This window comes from Mytilus edulis, chromosome 1, assembly GCF_963676685.1.
Source record: "Mytilus edulis chromosome 1, xbMytEdul2.2, whole genome shotgun sequence".
Taxonomy (NCBI): Eukaryota; Metazoa; Mollusca; class Bivalvia; order Mytilida; family Mytilidae; genus Mytilus; species Mytilus edulis.
Window position 1 is genome coordinate 65,150,782 of NC_092344.1, and position 18,411 is coordinate 65,169,192.

Sequence of the window (18,411 nt, forward strand, 5' to 3'; positions counted from 1 at the left end):
AGATGCCATGCAAACAGGCAACAAATTACCATAAGTCTTTGAAACATAGAAAAGAGTATGTCCAAAAGAAAACCGAAACGAACAAACAAACATCCCTCCTCAAAACACTTGATATTGGCCAACACGATCCCAGTCAGAAACCGATAATTAACTCGAACGCCTTGGTCTGGAAGGGTATGCACATAATGATTCCCAGAAGGAAAACTATTGGGTTGATCATGACAAGTAAAACCCTGATTATAAGTCGCATGTATGCAGTGATATAACAGGAGATCTTAACATCGTTAAAGACCGAGAGTTAAAATCATTCCTCAGTAAAGGACCTAAATATCGTCCACCGTCTATTATTAATTGGAATGAGTGTCGTAATATCATCCACGAATCACTCCATACTTACTGTATGAAATGGATAAAACGGGAAAAAGCTGACAAAAAATCTTTGGACTCTTTTTTTAATTCAGTAATGAAGATAGTTGATACACGTATTCAACATTTTAAAGAACATTTTACTATTAACAATAACCACAATAAACCTATTTCTCGTATCAAACACAAACTAAAAGAACTAGCCAAGGAATTTGTTTTTGTCCCGGCCGATAAAGCTGCTAATAATATTATTATTGTTTGACGTAAATTTTACATTGAGGTTCTGAAAAAGGAAATCACCAATTCACCAACATTCCAACTGACTCCATTTTCAGAAAACGAAATCTGTAACAAAAATAAACTTTTAGCCACCGCTTTACAAGTAGAGCCAAATACAATGAAAGTCCCAACTATGTACTGGCTTCCCAAGCTACACAAAACCCCTTACAAATATAGATTTATTTCGTCTTAAAGCCATTGTTCAACTACTAAATTGTCTATTCTTCTTACCAGCACACTTGGTGCAATTAAAAACCTGATTATAAATTGTTCAAATAAGGCCTTCGAAAATAGTGGAATAAATTACTTTTGGAGTGTCAAGAACTCGTTGGAAGTACTTGATAAATTGCATGCTTATATTGGTGATTTTGAATCTGTTCAAAGTTTTGATTTTTCTACACTGTATACCACATTGCCTCACATTCTCATTAAGAAAAAATTCACACACCTAATTAAATGGGCATTCAAAAAATCAGAATGTGAATATATATGTTCAAACTCTTTTAGGTCATTTTTTAGTAGCAATAAACAAAAAAACTATGTTAATTGGACATGCTTTGATACTATATATGCCCTTGAATTTTTACTAGATAACATTTTTGTTCGCTTTGGGGATTCCGTATATCGTCAGATTATCGGAATTCCAATGGGGACTAATTGTGCACTACTTATTGCGGACCTGTTTTTGTATTGTTATGAGTTACAATTTATGACAAAAATAAGCAAAGACCCATCGAAACAACATCTGATAAACAAATTTAATAATACTTTTAGATATTTTGATGATATTTTGGCTCTCAATAATGACGACTTCAGTATGTATATTAATGAAATTTATCCTGTTGAACTTACTTTAAATAAAGCTAATACTAACAATGACCACTGCCCTTTTTTCGATCTTGATATCTATATCACTAATGGAAAGCTGAATACTAAAATCTATGATAAAAGGGATGATTTTTCATTTCCTATCGTTAATTATCCGTTTTTAGATGGTGACGTTCCCTTGTCACCATCGTACGGTGTTTATATATCTCAACTTGTACGATTCGCTCGTGTATGTAACAATGTTTTAGATTTTAACGAGAGAAATTTATGTATTACTGAAAAATTATTACACCAGGGTTTTCGATATCACAAACTAGTCAAAACATTTACTAAATTTTATCATCGGTATAAATACATCATTCGTAAATATAGCTCAACATGCAGACTTCTAATACGTTCAGGTATTTCACATCCTATTTTTTATGGAAATATTCTTTATAAAGCACAAAGGTGTCAGTATTCACCTCAGAAACTTACAAAACCTTTAAATAGACTTATTAAGAAGGGATATAATTACGATACTGTTGTCAAGTCATTAAAGATTGCATATTTTGGCGTTAATATTGAGTCACTGATAAGGTCTTTGCATCGGAACTAAACACATTTATTCTAAAAACAGTTGTTGGCATGACACGGGTTATGTTCTTCTCATATATGTTATGATGGTATGACACTAAACCCCTAACGGGAAGGATTGTGCCTGATGTTCATATGATGAAATCATAATCTTTCAGTCAGTTTAATTGAAGTCTGGAGCTGGCATGTCAGTTAACTGCTAGTAGTCTGTTGTTATTTATGTATTATTGTCATTTTGTTTATTTTCTTTGGTTACATCTTCTGACATCAGACTCGGACTTCTCTTGAACTCAATTTTAATGTGCGTATTGTTATGCGTTTACTTTTCTACATTGGTTAGAGGTATAGGGGGAGGGTTGAGATCTCACAAACATGTTTAACCCCGCCGCATTTTTGCGCCTGTCCCAAGTCAGGAGCCTCTGGCCTTTGTTAGTCTTGTATTTTTTTAATTTTAGTTTCTTGTGTACAATTTGGAAATTAGTATGGCGTTCATTATCACTGGACTAGTATATATTTGTTTAGGGGCCAGTTGAAGGACGCCTCCGGGTGCGGGAATTTCTCGCTACATTGAAGACCTGTTGGTGACCCTCTGCTGTTATTTTTTATTTGGTCGGGTTGTTGTCTCTTTGACACATTCCCCATTTCCATTCTCAATTTTAGTGATGTAACTATTGAGGAAAATATGATGATACTAAGGCTACAATTCGTGGTCAGCTGTTCCATTACAGTCTCCATATAATGATATTATCGTCTGTAAAATATTTTCGAAAGGATGACTTAATTCCATCGCGAGGAACCATTGGTTCGATAGCTTTCTTAGCATCAACACTCTGTTTAGAAAATTATAATCAGCGACTCTTTTTAAAAGATCTTCCTATTAAAATTGATAGTAAGTTTTACTGAAATGTGGAAAGAGCCATAGTAATCGCAAGTCATGGAATATCTGAGAGGCTCATAAACATGAAGTCAGGAGCCTGAAGTTCAGTGTTTGTTGGTGTGGTTCAAAAATGTTTCTTAATTTTCTGGTTTTTTTTATAGATTAGGCCGTTGGTTTACCTGTTTGAATGGTTTAACACTAGTCATTTTGGGACTCTTTTTAGCTTGCTGTTTGGTGTGAGCCAAGGCTCCATGTAGAAGGCCATACTTTGACCTATATTTGTTAACTTTTTCAAACATTGTGACTTAGATGGAGAGATATCTCATTGGCACTCATACCACATCTATTTATTTATATATCTATATACCATATGCTAGCGATGCTGGAATGAAGCTTCCCTGAAATGCAAAGTTCAAAATTATACATTTGAAATCATCTCTTGTATGGTAGGTTTTATTAGTTCTTCCTGATGTCAATTTCTGAGAAGCATGCCAAGTACAACATCTGTGGTATCCTTTGTCATGTGTATTTCAAGTTCAGTGACATAGATACAATCAACATAGTTACAGACCTTCTAAAATTCAAACTGACCATTATTCCGTGCGTTCATCGTGTATCGTGCGTGTTGCGTGCGTGCATCGTGCGTGTATCGTGCGTGTGCCAATCGTGCGTTCATCATTCATCGTTCCGTGTATTTTCCGTGTAACGTGCGTGCATCGTGTATTCTTAATCGTGTATCGTGCGTGTATCGTGCGCTCATCAATCATTCATTCTTAACCGTGTATCGTGCGTGTATCGTGCGTTCATCAATCATTCATTCTTAACCGTGTATCGTGCGTTCGTCAATCGTGTATAATTGTGTATATCAGATAATGTGCATTTGTCAAACGTTCATCTCTAATTGTGTAACGTTCATACAGTGCGGTTTTTATATGATAGTCGGTTATAGAGCTCACCAAAGCTTATATTTTTTCTCACCGTCAAAGTATATACATGTATATATAAACGAGTCTAAATTGAAAACTACGTTCAAACCTATGATTGCGTTGGATAAAAACCGAAATTTTTTTACGTGTGCTTGTAAAACAAATTTCGTTGTAGAAGGGTCTAAAAACAGCACAAACAACATTTTCCAAAAGACCAAAAAAGTGAAAAAAGTATATTTAAACAAAACGCATTTGACCATCGGCGATTGCCAAATAAAATTGATGACAAGATGTAATAAATGGATCTTAATATAAATTTAATACTAAACAGAAAAAAATTAACTTGTGGCCACGATGTTATGCCACTAACATACGGTGTCAATATTTTTTTATTACACCAGATCCTGATTTCGACAATAAATGTCTCTTCAGTGAAGTTATGGATCGAAACGGTATTTGGAAGGCCATATAAAAAGTACCCTCTTTTTTTGAAAAAGTATCCTCATTTTTTAGATAGACTCTTGAATTTTAAGAGTCAATGTAGGATGAACGGATCATATAAACCGAGGGGAAAATATGATACAAGCCCAAACGAAAAAATATAAACGAGTCTAAATTGAAAACTACGTTCAAACCTATGATTGCGTGGATAAAAACCGCAATTTTTATACGTGTGCATGTAAAACAAATTTCGTTGTAGAAGGGTCTTAAAACAGCAACATGTATATATATATATATATATATATATAACTCGTCTAAACATCAACCCAACAATGTTAGATCTGTAAATTTGCTTTCGCAAATTTTTGGTTCTTCCCTCGCCGGGATTCGAACCCATGCTACTGTGATATCGTGACACCAAATCGCCTGCACTGCAGCCGTCCCGCTAGACCACACGACCACCTGGGCTCTCTAAAAAAGAGCTTTCGGTGGGCATGTGTTACCTTTCCACGTCAGTTATATATATATATATATATATATATATATATATATATATATATATATATATATAGTGTGTGTGTGTATGTGTATGTTCCGACTTAAATAAAATTTACAGTCATACTTACTTTCTTGTGAACACTTAATTAACTTCAACGTACATAACGTTCATACAGATTTATAACTTTTGTGTAAATATTTTATCATCTGTAAATATTTCGTGGTTATTCAGTGAATCTTGGCTGGGACTGACACTTCTTGATATAATGATACATGTTGTACGTACAAACAATAACATGATATTGACATTTCTACAACATTAAAATTGAAATTTTTGTTCAACTGAGCGAAAATGGACTTAAAAATATACTGTTGGCCAATTGTTATTTGTTAAAAATATTCTGTCAATTAAAACAAATGTGCTTTTGCAAATGTGGGGAAGCTCCACTAAAAAAATCGAAACTGGAAAGAATGAAAGAAAAGAAGTCCACGAGATGACACGTGTTGTAGCTCTACTATTGAAGATGAACTTCATGTCATTCTAAAATGCCCATTATATGTAGTTTTAAGAGAAATATAATACATTTTAATGAACATTTTAACCTATAATTATCAGATAGCGAAAATTTTATATTTTTATTTAATAACGGCAATGTTGCTGCTATAGTCGCCAAAAACACCAACAATATTTTATTGAAAAGAAACTATACAAATCCTTGGTTGAACTAGGCTAGATTATAATTCTTCGCTTATTTGGCAAATTTATATGCTACTAAGATATTTTCAAATATTTGATAAATACCATTATAAATATCATTTTTGTCTTAGTTTGTGATGGTCACATGCACGTTATGTTATTCCATTGAGAAAATACAATATACAAGATTGTCGGGTAAATGTGGACTGCGGATTAAAATGTTAAATGTCAAACTTGAATTAACAAATTAAACTGAGGCGAATTAACACGAATATGTATATTCTCTTCAACAGTGTTTGAATTCTCTCTTCTGAATTTCATTTAAACTAAGCTAAAATGTTTTGTGGGAAATTGAATAAAAATAAACATTATATGTATTTGAAGGCATTATTTTAATCAGAGACATATATATTATTGTATTATATGTCTCTGTTTTAATTAAACAAATATAAGATCAGGCAAATATATCATGTATTATTTTAACTTGAGGAACCTTTAAAAACTTGAAATTGAATTTACAAGTTTAAGATATAATCTTGTTTTTTTGTATATATAAAATAGTTAAATATATGGTTTTATCATAACAAGTCTTTATTTGAATTGAATAAACATGGAACACTTTAACGGATTCATTTTTCATTGTGTTCATGGTTGCCTATCAATGACACCGTTTTTAATGAACTAGTATGTCTAAAAGATTTTTATCCGCAAAAATAATTCACAATAGCACGTTGTTACTGACTAGGTTGGTCCCCTCTGTAAAACATTTAGTATGCCTTCGGAATATAAAAATATTAAGGTAATGTCAAGAATTTCAATAACGGCCGGGAAACAGACTACATGTAGTTGTTAACCGTCTATGATTATTAAAGAATGGCGGATGTTTGTTTCGGTACGTCTAAACACTGCTAAGGATTCCTTGGTGCACTAAGGCCTTGACTATACAATTCCACTAAGGATTATAATGAGTCACGGCTGTTATATGTATTATGTTTATATATCATGTTAGAGATTGATATTTAATGCATAAATTTCAAATTTTACAGAAAATAATCATAAATAAACGAGATATTCAACATTATTGAGACACGTGCCGTTTTTTCTTTGACATGCCGAAAATCAATGAACCGATTGACATGTGCCAAATAACATAGCAACTGATTAAACAATCACGATCTTTTTTTATTTCAAGTAATTTAAAACAATTGTATCGAAAATATTTATGCTTCAAATATTTATAATTAAATGTGTTGTTCTTATTCAAAATGATAAAAAGGACAAATAATTTTGCAGTTGTTTTATTTCCTTCCCAACAAAATTGTTTGCCATAGGAGCACGACTTTTATGTGCGCCAACATATATATTTATAAGTGTTTCGATTTTATTTTAATTCTGAAAAAGATACGTGTATATACAAAGATTCTACAAATGGTTTCATTAAAAATATGAGTAAATTCCGAAAACCATCATAAGAAACAACTATATGTTAAGTTTCATGAAATGGATAAGCGGTTCTCGAGTTTCAGTGCGACATGCGGACGCCGGACATTTGTATACCATAAAACGTCCCGTCAAAATGTTGACGGGCGTATAAAAAAGCATAGTGCGCCCGTATGTCAGAAGGAAATCTGTATGTTTTTTGACGAGTCTTAGACTTTAGTCGAAAAGGCGAGACTAAGCGATCCTACATTCCGTCGGCGTCGGCGGCGTCTACAAATATTCACTCTGTGGTTAAAGTTTTTGAAATTTTTATAACCGTTTCTTAAACTATCCTTGATTTCTATTAAACTTGGACAGAAGCTTTTTTATAATCATAAGACAGAATCAAGAAATTTTTAAATATTTATTAGATTCATAAACTGTCCTGGGTTTTTACCAAACTTGGACAGAAGCTTTTTTCAATCAAAAGATAGTATCAACAGGAATATTTTATTGATTTATTTTCTCGTTTTTGTTGAGCATATGATTAACAGAAAGAATAGGCGAGACACTGGGTTCCGCAGAACCTTTACGATTTTTTTTAACAAAGTGTCTGTTTAACATATTGTATGAGATAATCTATGAAATAAATTTAATGACTGTGGTATGTTCATTACTCACTGTTGAAGGCCGTGGGGTGACTTATGGTGAAAACTTCTGTGTCATTTTATTTCTTGCGATGACTTGTCTCATCCCCAATCATACCACATCTTTTTCTTGTTATCAAAACTTCAACACGTATTTTCAAAAACTTAAAGAACGGTTGTACGAATATGTATTGAAACCTCGTAACCAGCTTCAACATGTTCATTTGTGGACAAGAATCATTTGCGAATCTATAAAACACGTATTCAAAATATCGATTAACTGGAAACAACAAAGTATACCAGAATTTGTTAAAACGCTCCACGAACAAGTCAAGCTGACGACAGACGACGACGAAGTGATACCAAAATACGAACGCAGAATTTGTATGCGGTCTTTTAAAAACCGACATTAGATGTATTGCTCTGTTGATAAATTTATTATTTACTTGAAATATTTACAAAATACACTTGAAAAAATACTTCTTCGTTCTGAATTTGTTTTCAACAACTATTCATTTATCAGTATCCATCTTTACCGATCTTGTCGATTAAACGTTAACGCAACAGATAGAAGGATTCCCGTGTAATCAGTTATGTAATTTGACACGTGTAAGACGGTTAATTGATTTACAATCCCATCATGAACAAAAAATGGATAAAAACTACCGATTTTTCTATGAAACTTTAGACGCACCCGTGTTTTTTTTTTACAATGGGGTGTTTTTTGTTCTGTAACTGAGGACATGTTTTGTCCTTTATGAATCCATATGACAAAGACTCCAATAAGGATAAATTTTGTTTCATAGAAAAATCGGTAGTTTTTATCAATTTTTTGTTCATTTTTATCGGATACAATAGATTGCAAAATACAAACAATTAATTGAAGTTTCGTATGCATCTATCAAGACCAAGCAATTTTTGACTAGTATAAAGGGTTGCCTTGGTTTTATAGCTCAAAACGGTATTATTCGTTTTGCTTTACATTGGGTCGAATAATGAAATAATAGCTCAGCACACTTCGGCGCAGACCAGCAGACTTTGGCGCAATGGTGTGCGATGGTTTATATAACGCGGGATACCTCAATTAAAGTCTACATATGTGCAATTATTATGAGCAGTATAATTGTTTCAATGTAAGTATATAAAGCATTTACTATAGTGTTATTGCCTATGGATGTTATAGTTCAAGAGTCAATTTGCTGCGTTCTTATTGAGAGATCGTCCTATTTGATGTTTTGAATGTGGAAATCATTCTTGCTTCTACATGTATCTTTACTCAATTTGTTCCTCTAATGAGATCCTCATTTACCATTATATATTCATAAGAAAAGTTTGTGGACCCGTATGTATTTAGGGAATGATACCCAATCGTACGTATAAAAAACGAATCTTTCGTGTATTTCTCGTTTCACAGTCCTACATGTATATTGAATTTTACTCACAACTCAGTAAGTTGATACCAGCGCGGGGTACATGTATGCTTAAACCTCTTATTCTAGATGTCAGGTAACTTTCTTGTGTTTATATTCATATGTTGGATTGCTGTCTGATTGACGAATACTCGTCATTTTATATATATATAGAGATTTTTTTTAATTTGTTTTTTAGGGATGCACCCAGTTGCACCTTCTCATTTAAGATATATTTCCGTGGCGTAACCTCGAAAGATTAGTCACATCGCTAAAAACAATAAGGGAAATGAAACTTCTTCTCGCATGTTGAACTTTGGGTAATAGTCCTCTTCAACAAAATACTGCCTTGAACTCAATTTTGGTATAAATATAAAGAAGCCACAATTTGGTTCTGAAATGGATATTTTTGTAAACATCAAAAGCTAGGTAGAGCATATCCCTTAATTGATATAGGCTCTTAAATTCTGCAATGTTGAGAGACCATGTTAGGGCTGTTAGCAAGTCAAAATCGCTAAACTCTCATTATCCGTTGAGAGATTTTCTGAAAATACCGAATGGCTTTTGCCTTATTCGAAACTAAAACATTAGCAAATATAACTGGTGGCCTTCGGCTGTCAATCGTTCTTTTTGGGTTGTTGTCTCTTTGACATATTCCTGATTTTCATTCTTAGTTTTAAAATAACTAAAAATATTATTAACAATTGTTAGTTCAAAATACATTTAACAAGTCAGAGTGCGTTGATACATGTTATATTCTACTGAATCTACTATATCCGTTATTATTACGTAATATATATATATCATACATGTAAGTCCTGTGTCCAGGTGGAAATAACGGGCGGTAATAACAATATGTGATTTGTATGTCAGGTGAAAGTGACAACGGGTGGTATGTATACTACAATGTTTATCGTCTTCCATTATACATGAGGGTAAAGATGGTGGTTTATAGAAGGAAATTATAGACAAAAAAATAAAGAATACAGAAAATAATCAGACAAATATATAGAAAAGAAAATGATGAGGTACTAGAATATATGGAATAAAGAATGATCGGCAAAAGGTAAAACGAATTATAAATTGCCTAAAATAGAATACAGAAATAATGAATCCCCATTCAGACCCTCATGATCTGACATTTAAAGCTTTAGGACAATTATGGGCATGCGATACAGTTTTAGACCGACAGTGATTTTTTTTTACAAAATCAATTTGTACATGTGTATATGTGCTAAAAATTATATCTTCATGTGCTAAATTTAAAAGACAAATGGGTTTGAATTATTCGACTTCTTGGACATTTCTGTCCTTTGCGCAGACACCCTTAACATTTTATGTTTCAAAATATAAAGATATGCAGATTTCGGTAAAGAGATAAGGATTGTCTTCATTACAAAATTGGGTTGTTACTACATTTGTGTAACAATTCTTTGTTAAAAGAAATTGATTTAAGAAAAAACGGTATTTTTGTTAAATATTTATCTAGTTAAAAAAAGTCGTTAATTTTTTCATAATAGTTGAAACAAAAATCTCCATACACTATCAAGCCAAATTTCTAAAAAGAGGAGACATATGCTCTTAAGCTAAATTAAAATGGTTAAATCTCGAGAAAAAAAATGTTAAAATGCTAAAAGAAAGAGTTTAATGTCTGCTTTTTTAGATTAATTCTGCGAATTGTTTTTGTCCGCACAAAACATCAAACAGAGAGATAAAGAGAATCACAACTAATTGAATAAAATGGAGGATTGAAATGGAGAATGTGTCAAAGAGACAACAATCTAACCAAAGAGCAGAAAATGGTGCGTCTAAACCCGGCTCAGGACTCCCAAGTGCACTAATGAGTTATAATATGCTACTAAGGACTAAAAGAGTGATGTACAATGTAAACAAATTTCTTATCTAGATAGAGATTGATATTTAATGCATATATTTAAATTTAATCATTAAAGATCACAAATAATAACAGAACAATGCCTGTGCCGGTTTTCGTTATTTTTTCCGAAAATCACTGAACTATAAGACACGTGTCAAATTACATAACTGATATCAATATTACCTTAAAAAATGAAAAAAATAATCATTTGGAGAAGAAAATTACCCTGACATCTAGATATATTTACCATAAAAATATTTTTAAACATTTTTTAAAAATCATTTAATATGCATCGGTTTATGATTTAATGAAAAAATATAGAAAATTGTTAAGCTGTTTTTTTATTAGGAAGGAAAATAATGTTTGCATCGAGAAAAATAGCCCCTCCCCTATAAATGATAATTAATTTACCTTATTGGGGGCTTAAATTTGGACACCGATCGCGAGACCTGACTGCCATAAACAACATATTACGAACAGCAAACAATTGATATGTATGAAAGACAACAACGGACACAAAATGATTGCACTGAATAATTTCAACTACCATTCAGATTGATTTTTCAAATCTCATCAAATTAGACATGCATTTGAAAAAAACCTTGGGATATCTATTACCGTTTGGTTTCAAATTGGAATTAAAAATTGCATTTCCCCAAAGAGTTTTACGTAAAATCCCGTGAATCTCACCTCCTAGAAATTTGAAGTGTCAGGATGTTTGAAATATGTCTGAATTTTTTACATTTATTTATTGCAATCAATTATACCAAACATGTAGTTGAAATAATTTCTAGAACCAGTCACTGTCTGTAGATATAATGTGTCGGACATTGTATGCATAAAAGTATAATTAAGATTTTTAACTTTATGAAATAAAATTAGTAAGGGTTTCGCGGAACACAATGTCTCGCCTTCGTTTGCCGTAAACTTGAACTCTCAGGCTGAACAAAATCAAGACACTATATTTTGACTGTTAGGAGCTTCTGTCCAAGTTCACAAACATTTCCGGTGCCTATAAATAGCCGACTTTAATTTTAAGTTATTTGAATCTGAGCTGGCAAAATAGCATATTATCTATTATGCTGGTATCAGCAAAACAGCTACAAGTAGTGCCTTTAATTAAAATGCATATTGATTTTAAATACTATTCTAAATAAAATAGCTTTGAGAATCGTGTAAAAAGCGTTCGTTGTTCATTCGTCACTGAATCATTCATCGTGCGTGTATCGTGCGTGCGTGTATCGTGCGTGTATCGTGTATTTATCATTCATCGTGCATCGTGCGTGTATCGTGCGTTCATCATTCATCATTCATTTTGCGTTAATCCTCCGTGTAACGCTCATCGCTCATCGTGCGTGTATCGTGTATCGTGCGTGTACCGTGCGTGTATCGTGCATTCACCGTGCGTGTATCGTGCGTGCGTGTATCGTGCGTGTGGTCAGTTTGAATTTTAGAAGGTCTGTAGCACGCTTGGATATCATCTGTATGTTGGAACAGATAGTTAATGGAGATGCTAGCTTATGTTCATTCTTCTAGAGAAGCCCAGAAAGAAGTATGTTTCAAACGAAAAATATATAGATTATAGATTAGGCCGTTGGTTTACCTGTTTGAATGGTTTTACAAAATGGAATAAAAGAAAGACTAGTATACTCTTTGTTGAAAAAAGTGGAAAAAAATGAAACAAATATAATATTATAAAAATCGAGCTTTTGTATGCGGTCAGTGTAAGAGATATTTAGGTTTGAATAATATGTGTATACACAAAGTTAAGTAAAATTAATGTCCAAATGATATTTGTATCTACGATAGTCAATCATCTTCCTTGTGAAACAAATTAAAATGAATCTTTGACGGAGTAATGTATTTCAATACAAGTGATAAATACTTGAGGAACGGGGTAAAACATCAGTTAAAGTAAAACTTTGATATATATGCATACTATTTATACTAGGTATATGAGGTATGTTTGAACTGATTGTACTTAGATAATGATATTTTTTTACACAAATGTGTATTCACATTTTTAAGTTGTGCTATTCTGTCTTTCTTAAACTAACATCTCAATATAGACTGAATTAACTTGAAATTTTGCATGTTTATAGATATATTAAAAGATGTTGCTAATGAGACAACTTCTTAAAAAAACTAATGACACAACAACTATTGATCACCGTTTGGCCTTTAACAATGAGCAAAACCCATACGACCTAGTCAGCTATAAAAGGTCCCGAAATGACAAATGCAAAATAATCAAAACGACAAAACTAACGGCATAATCTGATAATGTATATACAAAATAATAAACGAAAAACAATATGTATTCCATGTAAACGGTTACGTCACTTTGTAATCTAATTCAAACTGTGTCCTCAATGCTTCGTTGTTACATGTTATTTTGTGTGAAAAAAATCAAAACATACAGAGGAACATGCAGAACATGACAAGACAGGGCGTAATGTGTTTGATAAAATACACGTACGTATTGTCGCTAGTTATATGTACATGTATATACATACGCCAAATGAGGACACTGATGACGATTTAACAAATATAACGTTAATAAACCAAGGGTTGTAATATCACACTAACAGTTAAAGTTATATTAACGAAACAGCCAGATAAAGAATGAGTTATTCTCCTTGCAGAAAACTAAGAACTTTCTAACATTAAAACTGTCCCCTCAGTAAATGTAGATGTTGTCATACCCTTACATACAGTAAAAACGTCTTCTCTGCTACGCTAGGTACATGTATGTCTAGCGAAGTGACGTAACCACTGTTTCGTAGGTTTTGCAAAACTGTAGTTGTGTTAATTTTGACTTCCCTCTTTCTTTTTTTCCAATTGTCTGCTTACCTCCTTCTTAATATCCATTTGTTAGTCACATGTTTCTTAAGCAACTGAAATTTTCATGGTATCTATAGCTTCATGTGCTATACCTAGCAATTCGGATTTTACATTTATCAATCATCAATGATTTACCGCATATGTATCATGTTGGGATTGGTATCATAAGTGAGTATTAGCAACACAGCAATGGTTCTCCAGATCCATGTCTTAAATCATATAAGAGGGGGGGCAAGGGGTTTAACTGTTATGCTGTTATGGGGCAATTTAATTCTTTGTTATCTGTTATTCTGAAAATATATTTGCTGTTAGCTGTTATTGTCTTATTCATTGTTAGGTGTTATTGGGCTTTAAGTTTTTTTGTTATCTGTTATTGTGATAATGTATTTGCTGTTAACTGTTATTGAAAATTGGAATGTTAGAATTTTTTTGACCGCCAATATTCGGTAGAAATTAAAAATCATTGGACATTGGGGTCTACCACTAGTAGTAATATGTTGGTCCCGTATTCGGAGAAGGATTCCATTAACATATACCAATTACAGAAGTGAGGTCCAGGACAATTCCAGTATATCTTATGATTATCCTTTGTAATAAATTCCATATTTTTGGAACATGTATTTAGAGTTATCTTATTATTTTTGTATGAGGATAATGTTCCTTGTTTCCCGTATCAACATATTAAATCAGAACAATTATTAATATGACAAAAAGGAAAACATATGGCCAGGAATATCTGACAATAATCTCAATTAAGGACTAGGTCCTTACAACCAGTTAACCTTTTATATAATATGGTACATTTACTCAGCTCTGTGATTCTTTTCAAAGCAGAACCAAACACATTGTACAATGAAAGTTCCAACCATGTACTGGGTCCCGAAGCAGCACATAGCTCATTACAAACAAAGATTTATTTCGTCTTCAAGCCATTGCTCCCCACTCAACTATGTATTCTACTTACTAGTACACTTGGTCCAATCAATAGCCTGATAAAAAATTGCTCAAATTGAGCCTTTGAAAATAATGGAATAAATTACTTTTGGAGTGTCAAAATTGGTTCGAGGTACTTTATAAACTGCATGCTTATAATTGGTGCTTTTGATTTTTCAACCTTATATACTGACCACTTTGCCTCATAGTCTTATTAAGAAAAATTCACACACCTCATTAAATGGGCATTTATAAAAAGTCAGAATGCGAATATATATTTTCAAACTCTTTTAGGTCATTTTTTAGTAGCAACAAACGCCAAAAACTATGTGAATTGAATACCATAACAGCCCTTGAATATTTACTAGATATCATTTTTGTCTCTTTGACATATTCCTCATTTCCATTCTCAATTTTATTACACACTATTTAAATTACAAGCATGTGTGAGTTTCTATAACTGTATAAAAATAAATGCTGAAAAATGTATTCTTTAACAAATAAACAGCTATGCCATGAGCGCATGATACGCCCGTCGCTCTTTTTGAAATATTCGATAACTTCCTTATGTCATATCAGATATTTATAAAAATTGAAAGGGAGCTTCAGTTAATATATATTAACAATACACCAAAGTTTCATGAGAACTGCTGAAATTTTTTTTGAGTTATTGACCGAAAACTGGAAAATACCACCTTTTTTAATGAATTAAACCCCTTAACTCAATAAAATAAAATCTAAAATTATTGAAAATAGAAAAGGCGCCTCCAACAATAGCTATTAAAAATTCAGCAAAGTTTCATGAGAACTGCTGAAAACGTTTTTGTGTTAATGTCCGAAAACTAGAAAATCCCCCCTTTTTAATTAACAAAACCCCTTAACTCAGAAACGTAAAATCTAAAATTTATAAAAATTGAAAGGGAGCTCATGTCAATAGATAGTAACAATTCACAAAAATTCCTTGTAAATTTGTGAAAGGATTTTTGAGATATTATCAGAAAACTGAAAAATACCACCATTTTTATTGAATAAAACCCCATTACTCAGAAACTTAAAATCTGAAATTTATGAAATACGAAGGGGAGCTCACGTCAATAGATATAAACAATTTCCCAAAGTTTTATGCAAATTGGTTAATGTTCGACATGGTGACGACAGACGGACAACAGTATTCCATAATGCGTCCCGTAAACGAGCGTATAAAAATATATTGAGTAGTAAACACATTCTAGATACATAATTTTAAAAACATGTTCATAGAAAATGGAATTCATTACAAAGGATTATACCCGTAATAAGAAATACTGGATTTGTCAAGGTCCCGACTTATTTTAATATTTCATTTACTGTTATCTGTTTTTGTCCATTTTAATTCCTTGTTATCTGTTATAAGTCAAATCAATTTGTTGTTTTGCTGTTATTGGGACCCCCCTTGCCCCCCCTCATATAACACTATAAATCTTTTTTTTATTTCTATAGTTTTGGGAGGTAATTTCGGATGAACATGGAATAGACCCTAGTGGAATTTATCATGGCGACTCTGACCTGCAACTTGAGAGGATCAGTGTTTACTTTAGCGAGGCAAGCGGTAAGTGATATGTTCATGATGTTAGACGTTTTAACATTAATCTTGTCACGTTTTATGTCTTGAAACCGTAATTAAAATCATGAGGTATATATGATTAAGTAACAGTAGGAGATAGGTGGAAGTATGGTACATGTAGCATGACTAAGAAAATTCCATTCACAAAGTAGACAATAGTCTGTCTCTTATATTTGAACTTGACTACTATTAATAAGTATACAACATCGATCTCAAAAGAAAACAAAATCTAAACAAGTACAATTACATGTTAACAATTTGTGTAGCTTGCCAACAAGCTAAACGAGAGAAATTAAACATATAATCGAGTTCTTAATTCAAGTTAGATACACATGTATACTGCATCTTAGGGTAAAACTTCGTTGTGAACTTCCTTAAACAAGGTTGACTTTACAACGTTTTTACCGAGCTGCATTAAACATAGCCGACACCCTGCATGTGGCGTTCTACTCGATGCTTAATAGGCATGGGAGAGATCTGTTTGTGCCAAAAATGCGTCCTCTTGCGCCACAACTTTTTTCTCCAATGCTACGTTTGCGCCACATGTTTTAAAATTACATGGTATCATTTCGCGCCAAAAATAAAACATATGATTTTACCAATTAGAAGAAAAATGACTTTCCTACTCCTTTTTTCGGACTTCTGTTTTTTCTTTATTGGCATATCTTTATTACATATTCAGCAAAGCAAGACGTTATATTCTCTCCCTGTTTATTGACTATCTAATGCATTTTAAGTCATTTCTCTCTTGATGCTCATCTTCATGGTGAAATATCTCCGAACATATGATACCTTTTAAGCCAGAAATAAGAATGAATATATATTAATCATTAATATTTATGATAGATATGTGTACAGGTAAATTGGCGCAAATGGGATCCGAATATTGGCGCAATTGATACATTTGGAAAACAAAATTTGGCGCAAATGATACCCCTGAAAACAGTAATTGGCGCTCAAGGACTGCTGCCGTAGGCATGACATGTTTCTCGCAGGGAATTCAAACATGTTAAAAATATCCAAAAGAAATTAAAAAATGTACGGTTTTGGTGTGTTTTTAACCTAATTTGTTATTCATATAATTATAGGAAACAAATATGTTCCTAGAGCAATTCTACTCGATTTGGAACCAGGAACCATGGACTCAGTACGATCGGGTCCATTTGGGGAACTTTTTCGACCTGACAACTACATATTTGGTCAGTCAGGAGCTGGAAACAACTGGGCCAAAGGTCATTACACGGAAGGAGCCGAATTGGTAGATACTGTCATGGATGTCATCCGAAGAGAGACGGAAACATGCGATTGTCTACAAGGTTTCCAGATGGCGCATTCTTTGGGTGGAGGAACGGGATCTGGCATGGGAACATTATTGATCAGTAAAATCCGTGAAGAATATCCCGACAGGATAATGAACACATTTTCTGTGATGCCATCGCCAAAGGTAATAAACATGTATAATATTTTAGATTCTCTCGTGCAAACTAACAATGCCGCGGCAAACAATAGTTCACTAAACACAATATAGAAAAGTAAAGACCGAGCAACATGAACTAAAAAACTATGGATGATCTCAAGTGATTCGATAAGAAAGCAGATCCTGCTGAACATATTGCACGCGCCGTGTTGCTCATGGAAGTAAAAACCTTACTTACTTTTTATTACTGCCCTTGTACGTCATAAGCGTGTAGGGCAGTAACGACGATTTTCCACTTTTTTTTGGCCATTGGCAGTTATCTGTAATGTACCTCATGTCTGTTGATGTTTACTAGCTTCTTTCTCAACAGTTCTTCTCCATGTCATTATGGGTCTTCTTCTTATTTTACCTTCTGGGTCTAGGTGAGTGCTGTTTTTGTGATGTCCTTCTTGTCTTTTCGAAGGACATGTCCAAACAAACCAAAGCGTGTTTTCATTATAGATGTGGCTATATCTTGTTGTTTGCATCTGATAAGAAGGATCTCGTTTGATTTTTTTGTGGCCAAAAGATTCGCAACTCCTTCTCAGAGTTTTGGTATGGAATACAGACAGCTTTTACAAACATGGTTATACGTAAATAAAATTGTTTAAGCATATGTGCTTAGACCTCAGTATCAGAGCAAACCAACTAAACAAAAGAAGAACATGTCTTAATAAAGATTACCCATCGATTAATTTACATGGAGAAGACAATATACTGCAGGAACAAAACATCC

The 18,411-nt window shown here is 32.9% G+C and overlaps 1 protein-coding gene across 2 annotated transcripts in view; it reads left to right on the plus strand.

Annotated features, from left to right (window-relative positions):
• Nucleotides 1–18,411, plus strand: part of LOC139487003 (tubulin beta-2 chain-like) — a 46,614-nt gene that overhangs the window by 26,767 nt on the left and 1,436 nt on the right. For both annotated transcript variants that reach the window (XM_071272036.1, XM_071272029.1), the window contains exons 2-3: nucleotides 16,096–16,204; nucleotides 17,308–17,663. In XM_071272036.1, coding sequence (XP_071128137.1) covers nucleotides 16,096–16,204; nucleotides 17,308–17,663 — 465 coding nt within the window. The remainder of the gene's footprint in view (nucleotides 1–16,095; nucleotides 16,205–17,307; nucleotides 17,664–18,411) is intronic.